General features: G+C 40.3%; 2 protein-coding genes across 8 annotated transcripts in view; one reads left to right on the top strand and one right to left on the bottom strand.

The window, feature by feature from the left end:
• The window catches only part of MACROD2 (mono-ADP ribosylhydrolase 2), a 913271-nt gene that overhangs the window by 93322 nt on the left and 795538 nt on the right, over nt 1-24411 (top strand). The window lies entirely within an intron of this gene.
• On the bottom strand, nt 8962-24298 carry FLRT3 (fibronectin leucine rich transmembrane protein 3). Of its 3 annotated transcripts, none has more exons than XM_076335060.1 (4): nt 24169-24298; nt 17602-17757; nt 15981-16726; nt 8962-14864 (listed from the first exon to the last, which is right to left on the bottom strand). In XM_076335060.1, exon 4 carries the CDS (start codon nt 14817-14819, stop codon nt 12870-12872), a length of 1950 nt encoding a protein of 649 aa, XP_076191175.1. In that variant the 5' UTR covers nt 14820-14864; nt 15981-16726; nt 17602-17757; nt 24169-24298; the 3' UTR covers nt 8962-12869. The 3 variants fall into 3 exon arrangements, with proteins under 3 accessions (XP_076191175.1, XP_076191174.1, XP_076191173.1); XM_076335059.1 differs by lacking the exon at nt 24169-24298 and adding an exon at nt 22356-22661; XM_076335058.1 differs by lacking the exon at nt 17602-17757.

Genomic DNA, 24411 nt, shown 5'->3' with positions numbered 1-24411 from the left:
AGGCAGGTTATTTCTCACCCCGTTTGGAGCTTCCCCATGGGCACAGTGTGTTGAGCATTAACTAGTCTTGTCAAACCACAAGGTCAAGCGTAGGAAGTAACTCTCTTCAGAGCGCATTGATTGGGGAGCTTGCTTTAAACGATTTCTTTGAAAAGAAAGAACAAAGCTTCTAGAGGAGAAGTATTTAAAAAGCGAACCTAACGCATAGGCAGCCCTGTCTTCCTTAAGGATTTACTGCTGCTCTTGGTGGTTGTGTGGACGTGCCAGACTTCTTCCGACACCTCTGAGTAGGTGCCAGTCTGTCAGATTAGCTCAGCTAAAATAAACCTTTCTCCCACTCCCTGCCTGCTATCGGCCCTTTGAGAGAGAATTACCTTTTAAAATGTACTGGGCTGCTCTCTGGGCTTTTGTTCTGGGGTTTTAAACTAGTTTTTAAATGAGCAGTGAGAAGGTGAAAAATGTTGGTCACTTTTAACATTGTCATTTAATGATCTCATCCTTTGAGCCAGTGTTTGCGGAGAGATGGCTTATCTTGAGCCGTTCTCTCCTTTCCTTGCTTGTTTTCCACGAGAGTGTCTCCTATTGTGGTAAGCCAATAACCCTTTTTATATAGGTCAGCGTATAGTATTAATGAGCTTTTATACCGTGGTTATAAATGTCACACATGTTTCTTAGAGTAGGAGTGGGGAAGAGAAAATATTGCCTGGATTTTTTCTTTTCTTTCCAACAGTAGATGTGTGAAACAGTTGACCTTCTGATAGGAAAAAAAAAATCACTTTGATTAATCAGAGCCTTTTAGCTTTTGTCATTTAAAGTGCAATCCCAAAGACCAAACGTTGTGGTGCTTGGCTTCAAAAGCACCTGCTTTAGGAAAATTTAAAAAATGAGGTTGCTGTGAGATAGGTGTACGCATAATGAGAGAATTTTACAGGACAACTTGCAAGTAAAAGTTGAGAGCTTTTATTTGTCTTGTGAACCCGTGGTATGTTCAGAAGCACTCGGCTGTGATAAACCTCTGCTTGCCAGCAGAGGAACATGAGTTTTATCACCGCTTCAAAAGGCAGCAGAATTAGTGCTGATAGGGATATAAATGTGGCAGGCCTGGCTTATACCAAGAGTGGCCGATATTGCATAGCCCAGAAAGCAAAGTATTAGGAAAGGTACACAAGTGGGTCATTGAGAGGAGGTGGTAGCGGCTCTCCGAGGCTCTTGCTCCTGCCTTCTTGAGTATCTGGATTGCAGAGCACCCCAGTAATGTCATCCTTCAGAGTTTCTGCTATTTAATATCCTCCAGCAGCAACCACTCCAGCACAGTGTTACTTCTGGTAAGAGGAGGTAGCCCTAGTGCTGTCACTTCCATTTCTTTTTCAGCCACAGTTATCTTAGTAAACAAAGGGATGAACATCTGCGATTTAGCTTTATCAAATGGTCCTATAAGGCTGCAAACAAAGAAAAGGGGAAGCTGAACACGTTTGAAAATAGCTTAATAAATTAGTATTAGTATTGTAATCTGCTCAGTCTCTACTTTTGGATTTTGGCTACTTAGCAGAAATTGCTTGGAAGAGCTATTAATTTTACCATAAGAATAATGTTGCTATATACTGAAAAATATCTGACCATATGTTTGTATCTTTATTTTAAAGGACAATGACTGATGAAATTTAAGTTAAGGGGAAAAATAAATTAATATTTTACATTATACTTTCGAAGAAAATGGAGAATAGATGGATTTAGAGCCCTAATTTTGTCATTTGCACTATGGTTGTGCATAATACATGCTTTTGAGAGTTCAGGGTAAGTGTCATCTGAAGAGCATTCGTGAATGGAAAAGTAAATATCACAAATTCTGCAGTGTTAAACAGACAATCTGATATGTACTTGCATGGATTTCAGTATTTGATAGCTGTTTTCATATCCGGTTAGTACATTTTATGTTCCTCTGGCATATTGTGCTGATTCCTTCTATTGCTGCTAACAGTTGAGCTAAGAATTACTGTCAAGTTGGAAGGTCTCTTTCAAGCTGATTACTTTTAAAAATCATTAGTGAAGAAACTATATTACAAAAAGGCCTTAAAAAGTTTATTTTTAAAGATTTTTCCAGACACAGAAAGTAAATACTTCCAGGGTTTTAAAATCAAGATGGAATATGGAAGTTGGTCACTACGGTGGTGGGCAGGAGTGTTTTTTCTTTTTTTTTTTTTTCTTTTAATTTCCTGGTAGTTTTATTCTAATATGAAACACCTGCAATTATCATCGTTGCCTTTCACCATCTAGAGCATGGTTTTTTTTCTAGGCAGGTACAATGATTACTCCTGCAAAACTGTCAATTTAACAACAAACCGCCCAGCACTTTGCAGTGTTCAAGGAACCTGCATCATCAGCATATAATTAGGTATCACAGATATTAAGTAGTGAGCAATTCTTTTACCATTAGAGAAATAGTCAAATCTGGGTTAGCCCCCAGGAGAATAAGAGTTTAAAGGTCTTGGACGACTTCCTAGTGCCCGCGTATCAATCAGCCTCCTCCCTGTTGTGTTTCAGCGGTTCAGGGAAATGCTGGCAGTTTTTCATGTGCTCTCCTAGTCCTGTGCTGAGGTTGCTCATCTGCAGGCTCACAGTGCTGCTGTCCTCTTCTGAAAGAGAGATGCTTCAGGTTGGCGTGCGGTGTCTTGGGATTGATGACTGCTCTTCAGATGTCTGTCCTGCACGGGTGACGCACTATAAATTTATACTGTTTACTCGTATTAGGTCATTGGCATGCATAATGCCCTAAAATAACCTTGGTACTCCCCTTAATTTTTCTGTTAATAGACCCAAAAGAAAAAAAAAATTAAGTCTTGTAGGAGTTGGGTTTTCTATCTTGGCAGTGTCTGAAAATCATTGGAGGAGCTGAGGACCACTCGTTGCCTTCCTGTTCTCACTGCCATTGAGCCTGCGGTCCTTTTAATATAGCACTAATGTGCTCAGCCAAATGGTAAATGTCATGGAGATATCTTCATGTTTGTTTGGGTTTTTTTGTGTGAGGTGAAGCAAACTTCAGTAATCCCTCATCTGATCATGGAGAATAAATTTGATGTTGCTTTTGGGCATACTTACTCCATATCCTCTTTCTTACTTGTTTTCATGACATAAGTGACACTAATTTGTACTTGCACAGTTCTTCTATCTTGATTACTGAGCAGGCTGGATGATGTGAAGATTAGCGATGACGTTTTGAAAGACCAGATGCTTGCCAGTGTCTTTAAAATTCTCTACTTTGTCTTCCTTGTCTGATCAAGCCCCAGGGTGAGACATCAGAGGCAGCTTCCTACAAATGCAAAAGCAGTAGAAAACGTGATCCCTGGCTTGTTCTTCACATGAAAATTCATCCTAATTTTTATTTTTCGCAAAGGAAGCAGTAAGTGTGGCTATCCATTGACCAGGCCTAGCACAGGTAACAGTGCCTGCTGGAGCTTCTTCTGGGCAGGGGAAGAAATCTTTTCTCCCTCCATACTGGCATTTTAGCAGGTTGTGAGACATGTGAACAAATGCCTTGGCAGGTCTCCCAACACCCGCTGATGCCTAGCATGGTTATTTCCCTATGTTCAGGAATGCTGCTTCATTCCGGGGAAGACTTGAGCACATCCTAGATGGGTTCATCAGTTGATGGTGATGGACCTGAATGTACCCAGACATGAGCTGCTTCTGTTTTAAGACATTTTCCTATTTATTATCTTTAAGCACCAGTTTATGGCAGCGCTGTAGAGATTTCTATGAATGACTCTGAGAGACCACACATCTTATTCACAGATTGACTTGCAAACCTTAGAAAGAGGTTGGCGACGTGGGGGTTTGACCTATTATCTTGCTTGAACTAGTGAGCAAAACAGAGTAAGAAATATTTTTAAGAGCTAGATTTGCTTCTCTTGAAAGTATTTTGCCACTGAAATCTTTGCATCAGCCAATTGCTGCAGCAGTTTTGCATAATCCAAACCAGGCTTTTGTTAATACTTCACTGGTATCCTTTCATCCTGCTGAATGTGTTTTAATTGATTTGGAGGGATTATACTGAAGGATAAAGTTAGTCTTTATTAGCAGGAGGAGAACAACAATAGGTAATTTTTTTTATTTTTTATTTTTAACAAAAGAGCAGTATTTAATGTGGCAGTGAGTGCTTTCAGTAGTGTTAGGTATTCTGTGGAGGAAAAATAAAATACCTGTCAAAAATGTGCTGATTACGGCAGCTTGTCTAGAGCTAAACTCATTGTAATAAAACCTCCTGGACTGGAACGGGGTGCCGTTCATGCTGCTCGCCTCCTGAGTTGTTTTTGCAGCGTGTAAACCCAAAGCCAACAGCTGTCAGGTCGCAAACGGCTGAAGAGCTGTGTCACGATACGCCACCCAGCTGCAGGGCTCCTGTCCTTTGGAGGCGTCAGCTGGGCCCTGGCAACAGCGGCCGGAGCCTGGAGGAGCTGAAAGCGTGGGATTAGAAGAGCTTACATCCTTTGACTTTGTACCGGATCACTGGATTGAAATCACTTTGATAGGTGCTTTTTGAGGATTTTGCAGGGTTGGTTGTTTTTTGATTTGGTGGGGGGTTTTTTTGGTTTTTTTTTGTTTGTTTGTTTGGTTTTTTTTTTAAGTCTCTGGAACTATATGCTAGACTTCATGCCCTCTAGTTTTGCAGCAACACTAGTATCAAGTTTAAAGTGGACATGAAGACAATCAAGGCTACAACTTACATATCCGCAGGGTGCTCCTTCATGGGATGCAGAATATCACCTATAAATCATTATCAAAGAAAATGACTCCCTTCCCAATGTGATGCAGTTGCTTTGGGAACAAGATGCATTTCTTGCATGAGCAGCTCCACAGGTCCTTTTGGCAATATAGATGGGTTTGTGAAAGTTCCCCCCCCATCAGTAAAACAAGGAATCTACCTGCAGCTTATTGTAGCACACTTTTTTCCCTAATTAGCATCCTAGTGCAATGTCTCTCCTTCCTTTCCCTCTCCCATCGCTAATACCCTAAAAACTAAATTGCCAAACCACTTTTTGTGCTTTTACTATTTAATGACTAAAATGATACAAATGTTAAAAAAAGTCAGTTGATAACACAGGGAAAACGGGAAGATGTTGATGAACCGTGCTGCACAAACTTCCATTTACTTCTATGCAGAATATGTAGTGAAAAATATCGGGGTGGGGGAGGCCGTAATTAAAATGTGCTCGTGAGAGCTAGCATTAGGTATGAATTCAAGTAGACCAAACCTTTAAAATTTATTTTACAGGTAAAAGTGGGCATTACATCAAATCATCCATGCTTGAAAGCTATGTCATTTGTTCTTTGGTTTTTTTTTTTTAAAGCGTAGCAGAGAATAGTAATAGATTTGAGAGTTTGGGACAAAATTCTTCGGACAAAACCAAAAATTTGGAACAAATGGTTTTGGACAAAACCGGTCCCCGTTCCTGTTGTTTAGATGCATTTGGCTCCTCTTAATGCCTCTGCTGGCACCGAAGGAAAGCACTGATCAGTGTAGCCCCATCATCCGTCGGGTCCGCAGGGCAGCAGATAATGAAAAAGACCTGAGCACTTACTGACATGGATAAGCAGTGATAAACCAAGTAGTTATTCTTCTTTTCAGTGTAAGTCAATTTTCAGTAGTAAAAATGTTATTTTGTGGTGTTGCATTTCTCCCCCCAAATTCTCTTTAATTGACCTTGTTTATTTGGACTTCGTCCATATAAATATAGGCCAGAGGAAAGTAGCAGCATTGAGAGCAGCTTCTTAGGAATATATGGTTTTGTTTTTTTTTTTTGTTTTCCTCGTAACATCTTGTATTTTTAAGCTCAGGTAATAGTGGAGATTTCCAGAGTAAATATCTTGTGATGTGCCTACCTTGGATTTAATTGCAAACTCTTTAAGGAGAGTTTAGCACCATTCCACTGTGAATCAACAAGTACAATTAGCAATGAAGAGTTTTTTACATGCAAATCAGTCATGTTTACCGAACAATCTCCCTCAATGAGTTTATTAAAAAAAAAAAAAGAAAGGAAGAAAAAGAATAGAAAGAAGAGCTTAGAGGTAGTTATGGTCCTGCTAGTGCTCAACCTTCTTGACCCTTCAAGGTACTGACAAAAATTTTCTTGTAGTCAAAAGCAGCAAGATAGGTAACTGGGAGAGCCGAGGGGTCTGAGACAGCCGTGGATGAGCTGCTTATGTCCTACATGCAGTTCCATCGCTGCCTTTTCTCATTTATCTAAGGAAATTGCATGAGGTCAGCGATTTAGCTCCCCCAGCGGTATTCTCCTGTACCTGACTTTTCACTTCACTTGGCTGCGAAGTGCCGAATTTCAGTGACCAAAACAACTTGCAAGATCTGGGAATACTGTGAGGTTTTTTCTTAATTTTTATTTTAGTATGTGGTATGTCATCTCCGTATCAGGGAGAAATGAAAAGGTTTTTAGTGGATGAAGTAGGTAACATGCCATTAAGGAATTCTTAGAGGAAAATAATTGCTTTAAAGACCTTAGGCACAGAGGTTCTGCATTATCAGCTAATGCCCTAAAATTACGTTTACTCTCTGGGTTAGCACTTTCCCCGTATATGGCTTTCTATCTGTTAATGAGCTCATGTTCCTTACGGGCAGTGAAGTATTCTGTCAGGCTTCAAAAATAAGCATCGTCAACATCTCTTGTGAAGATTATTGAAACCAGGTAAACAAACAAAACCCCCCAGATTCTGTAGTTGTCCACATTCTTGCGTTGCTGTTCAAACGGTGTAGAAAATGAAAATGGACTGAGTTTCTAGTTTATTTCCTATTAGAGGAGTGCAACGCAATCACCTTTTGTTTCTGATTAATGTAGTTTAAATAGCAGATGCGCATATAATACACGCGATCAAAAAGTGTGTAGGGTTTATACAGGCTTGAGTTTTGCGTGTACTTCTGGAGTAAGAATTATAATGTGACTTCTTAAATCCTCTGCTTTGTCAGAACATCAGCATTCCTGAGCAGAAGGGTTTACCTTCTTAAAAAACCTTATTTATTTACTTTACCATTGAATCCTGGAAAGCGTTATTGTGAGGAGAGACGGGAAAGGAAAGTTTGTGGGGAGCTTTTTTACCCCACCAGCACCTGCCTTAAATGTGTGTTGATGTGGGATAGGTGTTAACTTAAAATTGTCAACCAATTCACTTTTGTATCCAATGAAAACTGAAAGATGTGGAGTGAAATTATTTATGCCTTTTAATTAAAAAAAAAGACAAAAAAAAAGCCCTAAGCAAAACAAAACCAATCCCCACACCCCCAGAAAACATCTGTTTTCATACAGAAAGCCAGTTGCCTACTAGGCATTTATCAGGGACTAAGACCACTGTAGGAAATCAGTATTACATAAATCGGATGTGCATCTCTGACCTAAATATTTTTAAAAATATTTTGCATAAATTAAAAAGTTAAATTATACATAATATGTGCATAATTTCATCCTTTTGTAAATGATGTTCCCACAGTTAATGATTAAAGAACATCACGCAGTCCCTTGGTTTTGAACAATTAAACCTTCCGCGGCTGCGTCTATAGATAGATATTCCTTAAGCTCAGCAAGGGGACAGGAGCGCGCGCTAGCCCTTGGCTATGATCCACTCCCTGTTTTTTTTGATTACTTAAGAGGGCTGTTCAGGACAGAGTATCAGCCTATATGAATACTATCAACCATCTTGAACAAGTCAGATTATTTAATTAGCCCTATTAAGACGCTTCTATTTTTATAACTTACTTATGAGCGCTTTTGCTAAGCTTAGAAGGTCCAACTTCAGATTTCAAAAAGCACTTTCAGCTCATGTTGTTGTTAGTAGTCCTGAGGGGTTTTATACCATGACTCCACAACATTGTCATCTTAAGAAAACACAAAGGGACTCTGAAAAGCAGTTGAAGTTGGGTAACACACTTCTGCAATCCTGGCCTGCAGGTTTCAGGTGTAGGACATTTACGATGCCCGTGCATGATGGACATTTGCTCAGTTTGCAAAATGTGTGTGTTGTGCACCTTTGCCTTAGACCACCATAATCCAGAGGATGGTTATTTCTTTTAACACCTATATTGTTGAAGTGTTTTGGTTTCCCCCTAGGGCAGGAATGTTCCCCAGCCATCATTTAAAGACTACCAAAAAATTATTATCTTGCTTGATGTCCAGTGCTGGTAAAATGCAGGCGATGCTTGTTTTGAGCTAGATGCTCTGTCACTGTTTTACAGAGATCCATATACTTGATGAGTTTTTATATAGATTTTTTTGAGAGGAGCAAGAAATTATTTGATGAAATAACTATTAAATCAAATGCGCGTTTTTGTTTTTTTTTTTTTTTAATCTTTTAAAGCAGTGGTGTCCAGAATCTGATACCTGTGTCATGGCTGTACCTTCAGAGTGTTTGAAAAGGCTCTAATTTCATCACAAGGGCAGGACTCCTACTCCGCCACCCCCAAAATTAAATTCATTTGCAAAGAAAAAATATGCTTTCAAGTGTAAAATTTTCATGTCTGAATTCAGTCAGTGGGCTTTTCCCTTCTGGCTAACCCACGCCTGACTAGTTTGGAAGAAGAAACTCCCCAGTTCTGGAATAACTTTGTGCTTTGTAAGAAAAACTTCACTGGTGGTAAGTGCTGGCTTGTGGCTCAAAGCTTTTGTTGTTGTTCTGGTGTCAATGAAGAAAGAGTTAATTAAACAAAGATCAGTCCCAAGGTGATGCTGAAACAATATATGGATTTGGAAGCAAGGTTAAGGTGTTTTGAAAGCAGAGGGTATCTGTGCCAATTATGGTTCCATCCAAAACTACCCAAAACAAATGTGGTTTGGATAAATCCAGGCAGATGGCGTCTGCCAGCTCACGTTTGAAGATCTTACCCAACTTTAGTTGCAGGTGAATATGCAAAATTGCATCCTTTTACTTAGCAGAGAAGTCTATATAATGCACTAAGCATGTATGTCATCAGTAAATTATTTTAATAGCAAAAAAGGCTTTATTACTTTTGCTCTTGTTTTATTGCATTTGCTGCTCTACATTCAATATGTACAGCATTGGCACAATATAGCTTGCATGCTAGCTAGTGCATTAGCAGAAGAAATGGTAACTGTGTTCCAAGACCATCATACTTTGATATTGGTACTGTTAAAGCCGGGAGAAGGAAAAAAAAAAACAAAAAAACCCCCCAAAAAACCCAACAGTCGTTGCATTTCAGGCTGTTGCACAAAGCTAGGAAATAATAGCTTATAAATGAAGCAAATTTAGTTCTGGAAGGTACCGAGATGAGACAAAATTCATATGGATTCCAAAGTACCAGGGCTTTTTTGGAGTCAGCTTTCAGGTTAAAACAGAACTGTGAGCAATTCAGGATAGCAATACAAATTAAAAAACAAAAAAAGGGATGATAGTAAAGAACGTAAAAGATACTTGGCATAGTACTTTAAATATGGAGGATGCTGATTAAATTAACTCTGCATATAGGTTTAGGCAACGCTGAAAAAAATTCCACTCCTTGCTCCACAATTAAATATTGAACAGTACACTGAAATAACATGGAATTAGAAAATTGAGATAAATTTAATGTGGATTAATGTTATTTTGATAAGTGTGTTGAGTAAACTGCTCAATGTAGTAATCCGATTTGCCTACGTATATAACTGTCTAATAGAACGGATTTATGCATGGTGCTAGAGAGCATTGCATGCTATAACTGCAGCACTGTAAGTAGAAGAGTCTTGAAGAGACAGGCATGACATGGAGCAGAACAGAAATGTGTATAAATATCAAAAGAAAAAAATACCGAGTTTAGTTTGAAATCAATCTTTCACTTGCCAAATTAATCTTAATATTATGCATGTTGTGTAAACGTTGCTGTAGAACCTAAGGATGATCTTGTATGCATGGATGTGCGATTTTTCATCAATTGCAGTAGGAGGACACCAGCTCTCCCTGCAAATCTGGCCTGGTTCTCTGCAGAGGACAGAATCACTTGTCCAGGTTTTCACTCTCTTTCTTGTAGAGGTGAACCAGGAACAACCGAGCCAACTTGTTGAAGTTGCTTTGGATTTGCATACTACTGCCTCACAGTGCATAAATTTCAAATGAAAAGTCCTCATACTTAAGTTTCACATGCAATTATCTCCTCCTCCTTCCTCAAATGGCAACTTTTTATAGCCTGTATGACCTTTGCATGGCATCACCCGAGATGCGCAGTAGATGGTATATACCGTTACCAGGCTACCTCTGGCTGAGGTGCCTCAGAAGATGCACGGGCGAGTACTCATTAAGTGTTATTTTACCCTTTTCACAACACAAATTTGGAGTCAACTAGGAGAGAGGTTTTCATGTAAATAGCTTGAAAATCCGGCAAAACCTAGTTTTGTTATTGGAGAGCTGATGGCAAAGAACTAGTAATCTGTTGCCAGTGACCCAGCCATTAAATGTGTCTCTGATATAAGGGGTCCCTGTATGCTAAGTTAAGATGAAAAACAGGTCCGTCTCCTCCATCTGTGTTGGTTTTCCTTTCCTGCTCACTGCTCGGAAGCCTTTTGCACAAGAACGTAATGAGGCGCCACATGCTTAGTCTTGGCTTTCTCGCCCTTCCCTATATTTGTACCTGATGGGAAAACAGAGCAAAATAGTCTTGTTTAGTGCATTACATGGAGCTGAGCACAGAGTTGTTTAGCAGAACATGTTCCTTTCTGTTACTTTTGGCATCGTGGATCCAATCAATGCTCCGTATGAAGGAGAAGACGTGATTTGTATAAGGTCTGTAGGGAAGCACAGTGCTGCTCCTCCATCTGGGACTCCTCCACTGCTCAGGAACTGCAGGAGGCATTTTTGAAGGTGAGGTTGAGGGACCAGTACCATGGCACAGGGGGTTTGGGGAGGAACTTCCCTGGGCACATCTGGAAAATGAGGATGAAAAGAGCTGTGTGTTACTGGAAGTTTTCGGTCTGCGCAGTTAGATGGATCCCTGGCAGGAAGAATTGCTTGCAGGCTGACTGCTGAAACCATCAGTCCCGGTGTTTGTCACTGTTTTTTCTTGTCGTCTTCCATCCTTTACCACTCTTAGGGAAACAGACAGGCCAAGCACTGCCAAAATTCTCTTAAAATTGAATTGCATGTGGTATACATTCCTTCTTGGCTGAGATACTGTCCAAAATATAAGGTACTTTTCTTTTTATTTGCTGTTCCTGTTGAAAAAAATTTCCTATCTCAGAAGGCTGTAACTCCACGACTTCTCTCCCTTTCATTGTTGACACACTTCAAAGTTGTGAAAACTTGTTTTCCAAGTAATTAATAATAAAGAAACCCTGGAAGTGCGATACTGTCAAGTTGAGCAAAGAAAAAGGTGAAGCTCATGACCTGAATAGTCGTAGCTTCTGAGTGGGTTTCCTATCAGTGCACTGCAGATGTGTGGCATTATTTTGAACTAATTTTTCCAACTTTATTCATCAATAAGACCAGTATTTTTCATAGTTAAGTTATGTATGAAAAAGTGGGTATTTTATTTTTTCCCTCTTTTTTTTTTAGTTTTTAAAAGCTTGATACATGCAGCGTTGGATCAAGGCACATACAAGACTGGCCTAAGGGCGTACAAAGCACTTTGGTTTTTAGTTGAAGAAACAAATGATTATGGCAACAAAGAGTGGCTTGGGGTTTAAACATGAAATAGCTCATAGTTCAGTAGGAAGGCAGAAAGAAACATGTTACCTTACAGATTTATCAAGGAATTTCTGGAAAACTGTGACAGTAATGGGCAGTATTCCTGACTGTAATGGCAGTATATCAAACACATACCTGTATACTGTTTGAGTATACGCTTTAAAATAGCTGTATTCCCCAATTGTTTGTTTACCTTTGTGACTAAAGTTTTTGAGACCTTGCTTACATTGCCTGGGTTTTTCGTCCTGCTCTTTTTTCTTATGAAACTGCACTTTCAACCCTTTTTCTGTTCAAAGCAGTTTCTAGGTGTTGTCTCTGTCTTCCTGCCCTTGCCTCTCAAATGCCTGGGACCACCCATCACTGTTTTCTCTGTAATAAGCAGACCGCTGGCTTTGATAACCGGAAATCTATCCCTAAACCATACTACCCCCTTGGTTTGTAGAGCCTAGCGCGTATTTTTAAATTCCTTGTTAGGAATTTGATTATGCTTTCTTCCAGGGATCAATTTTTTTTCACACGTGTCAGCAGCTTCAGTCTCATGCTTGTTATCGATTTGATTGTTTTCATTTAAATTGAATTTCACCATTGTTGAATGGATATATCCAGACAGCTGATATTGCCCATTACTACACGCACTTTTGTTTATTGAATATTGTTGTGGGTTACAGATTTAATAGACCCAGCATTGAAAGTTCTGTGAGTTTTCGCAACCACTTCTTGATCTTCCTGATTTGCCAGGTTCAACATTATTTTATTGATACCAAAGTGAAAAATGGCCTGTGCTTACACTTACAAGGATCTCAGATGAATGTTCTGACTGCTCAACACGGCAAGAAAATTCACTTTCACAGTCAACAAGTCATCTTACTCAGTAGAACACAAAAGTTAAATGGTCTGTAACTTCAATATTAGCAAGGAAAATACAGTACAAATTACTAAAAAATACTAAAATATAGAATTGTGGTCAGGTATCCCCACTACATTAATCGCAGCAGTAGCCTGAAATTTGAAACTTTTAATAAAAAGTTCTTAAATATAAATTATATGGCAAATGTACAGTACATTGCTTTGTCAGTCTTTTAATCCAGTGTTTTGCAGTAGAACAGCAACCGTTAAGTCAGTCTTTTCTTGTTTTCTTTAAAAAACAAAACAAAACCAAAAATCCCAACAAAATCCAAACCAGTCTCTCGTGTCCTTCAGTATCATGAGTGTGAATGATCTGAATCTGGAATACCACTGTCTCTGTAGCTCCTGTTACTACTGCTTTCACTGTGGCTGTTCTTGTACAGATTCATGCCGTTAGGTGGGAAAATGGTGTGTATTACAAACTCCTCCTTGGACACTTGGTCGTTGGTTATTGGTATCATCTGGAAAGAAGTCTCCCTGATTTCTAGGATGGAGTTATCCTTCTTGGTTCCCGCTTCGGCATAGTCATCTTTTCTCCGGCGTCCCTTGCTGTAGGCGCAGTTCCGGGAGAACAGGGACCCGTTTCTGTGGACGTACCAGCAGACCAGGGCCAGCAGCGCTATGGCCACCAGCGCCACCGCGCCGCCAATGATGGCGGCCAAGGGCAAGCTGGAGTTTTTGTAAGGTTCCTTCTCCTGCTCCCGGTTGAGGGTCGTGGTAGGGTTGTACATCTTAAGGGGTGCCGTCTCAGTCTCAATGCATTCGGGCGTTTCGTCGGAGAGATAGATGTTGCTGGTTTCCATGGGAACCATGCATACACGGTATGGTGATTCTGGTTCGAGAGCCGTGAGCAAGTAGTCGTTTCTGTCGCCTGTAACTATCGTTTCAGTTATAGATCCAAAGGCAGGGCTGTGACCCATCTTGAGCCAGCTCAGTCTTAAAGCAGTCATTGGTAGTGCAACTTTCCAGGAGATGTGAATAGTCTCCGTGCTTACGGATTTCACAAATATTGTAATGATTTTGCGTACCGGGCTTGCTGTGGTTCTGTAGTTTTTATTTAGGTTGGGAGTCTTGATGTCTGGTTGTTTGGTCACAGAAATCGGCCAGTGTCCCTGGGCTGGGTATAACGTGTTTGGTACCGCAGTAGTGATTTGGATGGTGCTTATCATGCCATCGTCCTTACAATCAAATAGTTCCGCGTTGAGGTCTTTGATAGCCATTCCACGTACTTTTTCTGGTGCCTGACACATCAGTCCACGTACGTTAACTTTTAAAGGCAATGACTGTAACCAGTCACGTACCCATTTCATTTTGCACCCACAGTGCCAAGGGTTGTTGCGAAGAAACAGTTGAGTTATGTTGTCCAGATCATCAAAGACACCCTGAGGTAAATTGCTAAGATTGTTATTGGACATATCTAGTCGATACAACTGCCTTAAGTAGGAGAAAGCATTGGGTGGCACACGGTTGATGTGGTTTTCTTGAAGATAAAGCTTTCTTAGGTTTGTTCCCGGCAAATTTACCGGTGCGGCTGTGAGCGAATTGCGGACCAATGACAGTTCTGTAAGATTGACTAGATTCATGAAGACTTTGTCTCCTAATCCGTGATTATTTAGAAGATTTCCGTCTAAAACAAGGCGTTTCAGATTTGTAAGGTCTTGAAGGGACAGCTCTGAAATCGTGGAAATACGATTATCATCCAAGCGTAGCTCTTCTATCGTTTTAGGCAAACCCCAGGGAATGGTGCTAAGGTGGTTTCGAGAGAGAAAAAGAAGTCTGAGATAGATGTTGTCCCGGAAAGCTCCATCCTCGATGCTAACAGCGGAAACGGAATTATCATCCAAATGCAGTTCTTCCAGATAAGGAATTTGTGAAAGTGAATCATAAGTAATGGTCCTTATATTATTCTCCTGCAAATGCAGTTCCTTAACGTACTTAGGGAGGTTAGTGGGGAATTCATCTAGGCTGTTGTGGTATAAATATATTCTTTCCACCCTAAGCAAGTTCTTCAGTTCTGAAGGAATCCCAGCATTATTTATTTGATTGTTCTGAAGGAAGAGGGTGGTAGCATCCTCTGGGATTCCTGTAGGAATAGACGTCAAATCGCGATCATTACAATATATGAAACCCACATCACAGCGACATACTGAAGGGCATGGTTTGGCACTAACAGAATGAGGTGCCATGTCAAGTAACAGCCCTATTTTAGTCCAAACTAGGAAGATGCTCCAGGTTACACTAATCATGGTCAGGAATGATGAGATTTGTATACAGTTCTGATCTTCAACAATCTAAAAAAACCAAACAAACAAAATTATCCAGATCATCAGTGAAGAAACTGCAATGAAAATTCAACATTACCGAAGACATCTGAAACACGCATATTAAACTAAAATTCAAGCTCATAGACACATTTTACTTTCTTTTCCTTACATCAAGAATTCTACTACTTCTTGTACTAATTCAATTAAGTAAATAGGTTATCTGCATAGTAATTGAAAATAATATAATCAAGTATGTCTGATCTGTGAGTTGTTTTGCTTAAGCAAGAAGGCTCTTTGTAAGGATTCCTTCACATTTCATGCGTAGAGACAATCTTTGCAGACACCAGATAAGTACAGAGCTGAAGTCACACCAGAGTTCAAGTGAATCATTCTATATCTGAAAGGTAAGAAGTAATTCCTAAGCCAGCTAACCACCCAGGAGCCCTTAAGTGAACTACAAAATCCTTAACCAAAATCACAAGTTTAGTGGTAGCTATTTTGGAGGTTCAAAAAAGTCCTAATGGCAAAGCATAGAATGCAGACAAAAGAGCAAGGGCCAGCTAAAGACTTTTTTCCAAGGTTTTCCGAGTGCTCAACATCACGTTGTGTATCTTACAAATACTGCAGCCTACTTTTCTTGGTTTTTGAACTGGAATGTTTAGAACAGTGAGCGTTACAATTGGTAGGCAGCTAACAACCTGATGTAGCTGGTAGAGCTATGGCTTTCTAGTTGACTGGATGGAATATTTCATTACATGCTTAATTTCATGTTTAAATATTTGTCATTCTCCAAAGTCTTCTTACTAAGCAGCACACTAATAAGAGACTATTTGGCAGGTTTAACCACATTTTCCCATCTTATTAGTTCCTCCTGTGCAGGGTAGGATAATATAAATTAACTCTTGAGACTGAAATTGTACTTTGCATTGGTAGTGTGTTTGTACATTGAGCTCAGGTAATTAGCATTTTTATAGCTTATAAGACAACACAATTCAATTACCATTGTAATTAGGGTTGTGAGAACTTCTGCAAGATGACCTATGCATTAAGCAGTGTCATGACCTTTTCTCTTGTGGGTTCATATATTAATTGAACTTTATTCTCTGAGGCATGAAAAGGAAAATAAATTAATATTGATCCTACCGTATTTAAAGGTATGAGTAAATTTTGTGCTTGAGGATATCCAGTAAAGAAATGTCTTTCTTGCGAGTCAGTCTTACGGTTTACTCCATGCAGCTGTGTTTTTCTCGGCAGCGTTTACTCAGACGGTCCTTCTCAGTGGTGTGTGTTTCCTGGCTCCTGGCACGATACTCAATGAGCATTCCAACCAAGATTTATCATGGTACATAAGCACACCAGGCTGGGGCGTAGAAAAGCTTCGGCTTCCCTCTATTTTTGTCCTTGTGTAAAGTCTGTGAATGAAGAGCCTCTTTTGTTTGGTTTAATGCCTTTAGCAGGAATTACTTTCTTTGTAACTCTTACAAACTCTTCTGTGCAGCGTAGTAGTCGGAGGTGGTAACTTCAGCGCCGCCTGATGAAAACTATTCATTATGCTGAGGCTTGAAGGATGGTAGCCTCTTCAGGAGGTCACAAACGGGGCTGCTTTTTCCTGTCCAGAATTATCCAAGTACAAACTTTGTACAGTAGCTACATCCTGATACATCCACGCCTCTTTGAGAGAACCATTTTCCGACTCTCACTTTTTAACACTTCTTCCAAATTTGTAATGCAGGAAAGAATTCCTCCTGCGCTGCAAGAATGCAAGTTACTCTACCGTAGAAACGTTAGGCAATTCAGACGGTTTTCTTCATCAAAAAAAACCCCCACAAAAATACGATTTCCTTCCCAGAAAACTCCCCTTTTAAAGCTTTCCTTGAACTCTTAATTTCCTGTGAAAGTAAAAACAAACAGAAAAAAATTGGAATTAATAACAACTGGTGGACATTAGTATTCAGAGTTGTGTTGCATCCCCTATATAAATCATGCTATGCTTATTGTATACATGACTATCATGTCTTGTTTTCCCAAAATATTGCGATTTCAGCAAAATACAGAGCTCTTTAAGAACAAGTTTTGCTGTTTAGTCTCATGTTACTGCAGTTTTGCTGGAACTATCTTTTCCTTTCTTCCAATAGAAAATAAAGTTATCCTGAATTAATAGACAGTAACAAAACCTTGGTAAATTATGTTTCCCACTGAGGCTAAAACGGTTGCTTGCTTTGTGTTCTTGGTAAACTGAGGTAGAAGATGATCCTAGCCTTCGTTTTAAAAGTAAAAGCTAATTACCATGCAGTAGTTATTGGATGAAAGGGGAAACGTTTTTTGCTAAAATACTGTATTAGTATTTCACATTTGCAACATGCTGATTTTGAATTGGGGACTAGCTAGTCATCTGTGTCAACTCTTTGACAACAGAGTTACATACGAGAGTTTTGTCCATGAAATGTGCTCGATATGCTAAGCCGTCTGAACTTTTAAGCCATTCTATTTGTCATTTTGCATGGTGGAATCTGTGTTTAGATTAGCATTTTATCTGATTTTTCTCATTTAAAAAAAATATTCTCAATCTTGGCTGTTGCCGTTTCTTGAAGAACTTAAATTCTTTGGTTATTTTTGAATGGTATGTTTTAACTCTGGCTACTTCATATCACTATTGCAGAAAGTATCGAGCGAGATATCAAGTCTGTGTTCCCTGAGAGCATGTAGGTAGTAAGTCTGAAATAGAAATGGTTAAATCTGAAATTAAAAAACCCTTAACGTTTACTTGCTTCTCCTTTCCGTGACTGCATGTTGTCTGGTGAACTGAGCACAATCCTCAGTACTGACATGCTAGGAAGAAACAGCATGCTGAGTAATGCTTGCTTAGCTCCCTTCCTATGAGCTTAACGAGTAGCTTCTGGTCCTTCATAAAATATTAGACCTAAACAGAAACAGTCTCTGTTTTAAAATACTGTCTTTTGCAATTTGAAGCACATCCATCATGAAATAGATCAGTAATACTCCTATAGCAACAGGAAATATGCAATGATACAAAATTACTGATATAAGATACAAATTATGCTGCTCATTTTCATAGAAAAATGTTGACCATTTAAAAAAAAAAGCACCCCCCACTTTAGAGATGGTGTTACTGTCTAGCGAGGGAATGGTAAAGCCTCTTCTCTCTGGACGCTGCTTTCATGCTCATCTGAGCTTTGGTTTTGCACCTTGTTTTTAGCAGTTGTGTAACAAAAATAGTAACTTAAAATGAGAGACCCCCACTGTGGCATAAATAAGTATTTTAACGTATGCTTTATTGAAGGCGAAAACTCAATTTGCTTGTACACATATAAGGGGATGCATATTTTTTGGCAGCTTATGCAATCAGTATAAAATGGAATAAAAAGGCTCCATATTCTTGCAGTGTCCAGTTTTCTTGGTCTGTATTACTGAAGCGTTTGGGGAAAGAAGTCCAGGATTTATTCCTAAAACTTTGAAATAAACAGATGCTTAACAGCTGTATGAAAAATCTTATCTCTTAGGAGCTAATGTGAAGTTGTGATAGAGCGTATTTGCTGGAAGTATATTGTGAAGCAGGAATATAAATTTGTTAAATAGGCCTTTGAAGGCTACAATAACTTTTAAGTACTTTAAAAAAAAAAAAACCATAAATTTTCTCTAGAACTTATACAGCTGTAAAAAACATGTTAGTATTAAGCAAAACAGAGGCTCTAGTATGCATACATTACATATATACATCCACACATGAGAAAGTAAATTCATTTGTTTTACCTTCCTAGCATATAAACTGTTTCCTCTTTGCTCCACTTCATAGTCATCCCTTCATTTATTGCTGCTATTATAATAGCAGTAATGTGTAGGATTAAAATGAAAGCACTAAAGCTCATTAAGTGCTTGGAATTTTTCTTATCCCTTCTCTCAAAATTACATGAAAACAAGAGAGAGAAAAATAAAAGCAGGTCTCTTTGGAGAAGACGACACTGTTTCAAAAATGTGGATTAAGACTATACCCCCCACTCCCTCTCCTAAACTTAGAATAGTTTTCTTCAGGTTCTGATTGTTTGATATCTCGCACTTCCCTTTTATATCTCAAGCCATAGCTGAAAACAGTGTTTTTGCATATCAAAGGCTCCAGTGATCTGTCTACAGAGAAGAAGGGAATGCTGCTGCCATGCTCCAACTTTCCCCTTCTTGAGCTGTCTCTAAATATTCCCTGACATCAAGTCATTATAGCTGATCCAGCAGGATGAAAAGAAAAGTGACCCCCACTGGTACAGACACTGTGTCCAGGTTTCTGCAACATCAAATTGGGAGCCTTCATGGACACACGGTTTTGAAAGAAGCCATTACTTTTGAACAGAGCAGGTTTTAGAAAGTATGTGCTAAAATTCATTTTTAAATGCAAAAATGACTTTTTTTTGGTAACAAAAGTAACGTCAGAACACTGAATAGCAGCTTTTTTGCTTATCTTTATTCTGAGTTGAATGTTTTCATGAACTTTGCTGAACTGCATGGTTAAATTACTTTTCCTGGGACACTGTGTAAGCAAGTGTATTACTACAGATAGCGGTAATGCGTGAGCCTCGTGCGTGTACTTATCGCTGTGGTACAGCTAAGCAGGGGGACATCTTATTTTAAAATGTTCAAAGTAATTTGCACTACACAAGAAAAATGTACCAAAGAAGAACATTATATTTACTATAAGGTATGGACTCCAGCTGCACTCCCTGTACTGTAGGCAGGCAACAGCAAAAAAAAAAAAAAAAGTTTTGGTATATTTGAAAAGTTGGGAGTTTTTCTAAAAATGGTGCCAAAGAGATCTTTTCTTTCCAAGCTGTGATAAAACGTGAACAAAATCAAGACCTGCCTCACTCGAGGTCACACAATGCTTATTTGAATTTCTAATCTACCTCTGTGTTCTCCGGCAGGAACTCTGGTAGTTCAGTGGCTTCTTTCTAACCATCAAAGTAAGAGGGGGAAGGGAAACAACTCGGTATTTTTAGGTTATAAATGACAAGAGTATCATTTAAAGTTAACATCAGAATATACGTATTTGATTAAGCCTAACAATTTTGCTTTATCAGTGTACTTAAATTCCAGAATTACCTCTGTATTTGTTTATAACCCGAAATGTATCAGAAATATAAAACATGCTTATCATCATTTAAAATATTTGCCAAGTCTATCTGTTGCCATATATTCAGTTTAGCTTACAAAGGTCATGCTGCCTCTTAAATAGCTTCACCAACTTTAAAAAAAAAAAAAATTCCACAGTGCTAATCTACACTTAAAACAATGCCCAGACTTTGTTTTCTTTAAGTGTATTACTCAGGGTTAGTTCGTAGTGACAGCAAAATGCTTTCTAAGCACCCTGTCTAGGAGCTGCAATTTCCACGATCATCATATTTCAGGAAGGTGCCCCAGTCTTTTGTTTGGTGGTAGGCAAGCAGAAGGTCCTCTAGCTGTCTTTCCAAGGGGTAAAGAATGCAAAGGAGTTTGTTAAAGTGAGAGTGAGCCCTTCAGTCAGGTTGTATCTCTGTGTTTTGGTGAAATTTGGGGTTTTTCTTCTCTTGGAGAAGGTTTTACTTGTAGAAAATTTGCTTCCCCCCCCCTTGTGTAGTAGTTGAATATAATACTGCTTGTTGAATATAATACTGCTTTTGTCTTCCTAGTTCTAACTCGTATCGTAAAAAATGCAAATTTTGATGTGATCTTCCCTCAAATGCAAGTGAATCTGACTTAGAAATGGATTCTGAGTCAAAGCTTGACTCCATGCCCAAGATGAGCCAAACCAGTATTTACTGTAGAGGATGGAAACGAACTAAGGGTTGTTCTCTTCTGAAGTTCACTTTTAAAACCTTTCCTGGTTTTGAAGATGCTAGGTTGAAGAGATCCAGACTATTATACTACTCGTCCTCATGCTCTTGTTTTGACTACTCTGCTTCTGCAAAGGTTGCACGTTAAAAAAGCACTTTGATGGGGAGCGTTTTGCAATGGCTTTTTGTTTTGTGTTTTAGTGCTCTTTGAGTTTAGCCAATTATGGCTTCCAGGTTTTCTTTTGAGAGCTGCTGCTGAGGTAACTCGCCCGTGCTTAAAATAAAAGAATAGAGAACAAATGCTGCCACTGTTTCAAGGTAAAAATCAATTTTTTTCCCCTCTTGACAAGTTTAGGTGGAATTATACCCAATAGGGAGTTCCTAGCACAAAATGTTAGGCATGTAAAAATATTACTTAAACACTGGATAAAGTTTCAGTGATTTTGTTTCTTTCCCTTTTAAAACAGTTGTTTGCTCATCTCCCGATTGCTAAATTTGCTCCTCAAAAAGTAAGACTTTAAAAAACGTGAAGCTGTAAGACTGCTTGAATTCTTACAGCTCATGAAAGGGAGAATAGAGTTTGTGATGATATATTTACTGAACGCTTTTCAAGATGCCTGCCCGGAGTGGTGTTTGGTCACTTATTAAAAATAAATGTAAGCCATCATGTATTAATTCTTCTGTGCATTCCTCTGCTTTGAAGTGATTAAGGAAAAAAATTCAGAAATAACTAGCCATTAGCATCCATGCTTCCTGCTAGAAGGAGACAAAGATGGCCATCTACCAACTGAAGCCACTTCAAAATAATTGCAATGAAAAGTTTGCAAACTCCAGCAATTGCGTTGATTAGTCACCATCGCCTTACAGAATATCTTTCAACTTTTAGCTATTGGTGACAAAGGAAAAATGGAAAAAAAAAGCAAAAAAACAACCCAATCCAGAAATGCATCTTTATTTTGTTCTTGCTGTAAAATGTATACACTTTGTTTCTGAAGATTAAAGCTTGCTGTGAGTTTACGACAGAGTTTTTTGCCCACTGGGGGGTGGTACACGCTACAAAAACTGTGCTTTTAAGAGCCACAAGTCAGATGTTTTTTGCTGCTGTCCAGTTTTCTCTGCTTTAATTACAACAAAGTCGCCTGTTGAGAAAAACAGAGGCAGCCTCCAAAGGAGGGAATTGGGGGAAAAAAAAAAAAAAAGAAATCACTCTTTCAAAGAGTTTACAGAATCTTCTTTCCTATGCTGACTGTATTAACTACGGTATTTATCTGGTCGTTCTCCAGTTAAAATAAAATGGTATAAAGGTACAAAAAAAAAAAAAAAAGAGCATTTTAAATATATGCCAAGGGTTGCCACTGTTTCTGGTATACAGGAGCACAGAAGGCAGGGAAAAATACAGTTTTTAGAAGTGATTAAATGTAGATGGAAAAATAGAAAAGCTTGATAACAGCGTGAATAGAAGGATTAGAATAACCTCAGTATATTTTAAGATAATTGGCTTTCTATAAACCCAGGTATACCTTTTGTTTATGAAATATTTGAAAACCGATCTTAAACAGGGCTGTATTGTATGGTTTTGGAATAAATTAAAGGAAACTTGAGGGTGAGTTTTTTTTTTTCTTTGAGGGAGGGAAGGACACTGAAACCTCTTTGAGCATGACCTAATGTGTGGCATACATTGACAAGGAAAACACATACTGACCTTCCTGTTTTATAGCAGATAATTCTTTTCTTTGTACACTTGAATTGACAAATGCATTTTTCACTCTAATTCAAAGAAATGTTCATTAAGACGCCACATCCCCAGGCAATAGATGGTGAGCATAACTGATGCTTTATCTTTTTGGGCAGTATATTTTCGGCAAGGAAATTGGGGTCAGGGTAGCGAACTGTTTTTCTTTTAAGTCTGAACATTTTCAGCCTCTTCTCTCTATACTTTTTCTCTGCATAGAGGATTTACATGGAAATGCAAAACGTGAATCTTCTTTTTCTAAGTGGCAATAAGAAAATGCATTCAGCTGACGTGCTTTTTCGCAGGAATACGATTTAATTGTAAAGTAATTCTGCATTTCGGCGTGAATCGGGTGTACAAAAATACTCCACTCTACTCTGTTAACTGACCAGAATTGATCCCTTGAAGAAGGGAAGCAACTTGCCTTCAGTCCAAATTAGTAACCCATGGCTAACAGCACTCCACGAATTAGTTAATTACACACACTCCTCGTCGCGTTTGCAACACTCCTTGCAACTTCGACTGGATGCACCAGGGTTGCGCTCAAACCCCTTTGCGGTCAGGGAGATTAAAATTTAGGCTACCTCAAAAAGAAGGACTGAGCCAGAAAGGCAGCTGTCTGTGCAAGAGCAGAGCTTTTATTCGCCAAGGGGGTGATCTTGAAAACTAAGCAGGCACAACCCCCCCCCCCCAAATCAGAAAGCTGTGCCTAGATGCTATAAGCTGTGACAGATGTTGGGAAGCAGGACTGCTGCGTTGAGCGGTGGTGCGCTGGGAAACGCAGGGATACTCGGGCTTCGCCTTATCAACTAAGTTGCAGCTCCTAATTGTGTTCGAGGAAATTGGTAAAACAAGACTCTGGCACATCCAGCAGTCGTGAAACGGTTTTCGGGGTGAGAATAACGTAGAGATGAGGTGTGCAAAGGAATCGGTGGATGAAATATTTATGTGCGAGCCATTTATAAATGCATTTGCTGCGCTTGTACGAGGGCAGACAATCACTTAATACACTGAAAACAGCAGAAAAGTTGATTAAAACTAGGCAAGGACCTTCTGCATGCCAGGGGGATTATCAGCCAGCTCTTCTTCCCCAAGAAAGTGGGGTGTTTTTGAGGAAATTTGGGCCTGTTGCATTCTTTCTTAACGTATGTGCAACCATTTTGTTCCCCATCTCCTCGCCCGCAGACTTTGTGCGGGAGGAGAGGCAGCACTGGGAGGGTGCGCAAACGCTCTCGCCTTTTTTTTTTTTTTTTTTTTTTAAATATATGCAGCAAGGAGGAGGGGGGGGGAGTTTCTAAACCCGGGGAGAAATGCGGGGTACGGGCAGGAACATTTCCCCCCGCCCCGTTAAAACGAGGGGCTGGGGTCCCAGCACCGGCGGAGCGCGGGGAGCCGGCCCGGCGGCGTTGCTCTGCGGGTCCCTCCGGGCTTCCCTCCGCCCCCGCGGAAGGCGGTTTTGCGCTCTTTCTCCCGGGGCCGGTGCAACGCTGGCACCGCGCGGCCAGTTTCGGGAGCAGCGGGCTTGCACCCCAAATATACGGCGGACGGGGGGAGGGGGGGGGGGGCAAAGGCCGCCGCTGTACCCGCGGGGGTGCTCGCCGCGCTCCTGCGCGCCCTGCCGCGCAGCCAGCGGGGCGCTCCCCGCCGCAGCGCCGTGCCCGCACCCCGAAGCTGGGGGGGGGCGCCCAAACTTCCCGCCGCATCCTCCTCCGCCAGCTCCTCACACCCCCCTCACCCCCGACCCGCGCAACTCCCGCGGAGAAAGCGCTTATCCCGCACTTACCTGCGGAGCGCGGAAAGGGGCGATCCCGGCTACAGCGCGGCCGCCGCGGTAATTCCACTCATGGCTGGGGAAGGGCGCGGGGAGGAGGAGGAGGCGCCGGCGGCCGGGGCCGGGCGCGGAGCGGTGCGGTGCGCCGGGCGCTGCGCTGCGCTGGCGCGGGGCAGCCGCGGAGCTCGGCGCGCGCCCTCAAGTCTCGGCGGCAGCGACGAGCCGCGGGGGCGGGGCCAGACGTCACCGGGGGGC

The sequence above is a fragment of the Aptenodytes patagonicus genome, chromosome 3 (genome assembly GCF_965638725.1).
Source record: "Aptenodytes patagonicus chromosome 3, bAptPat1.pri.cur, whole genome shotgun sequence".
In the NCBI taxonomy this organism is placed as follows: domain Eukaryota; kingdom Metazoa; phylum Chordata; class Aves; order Sphenisciformes; family Spheniscidae; genus Aptenodytes; species Aptenodytes patagonicus.
This window is presented reverse-complemented; position numbering and strand designations above follow the sequence as displayed.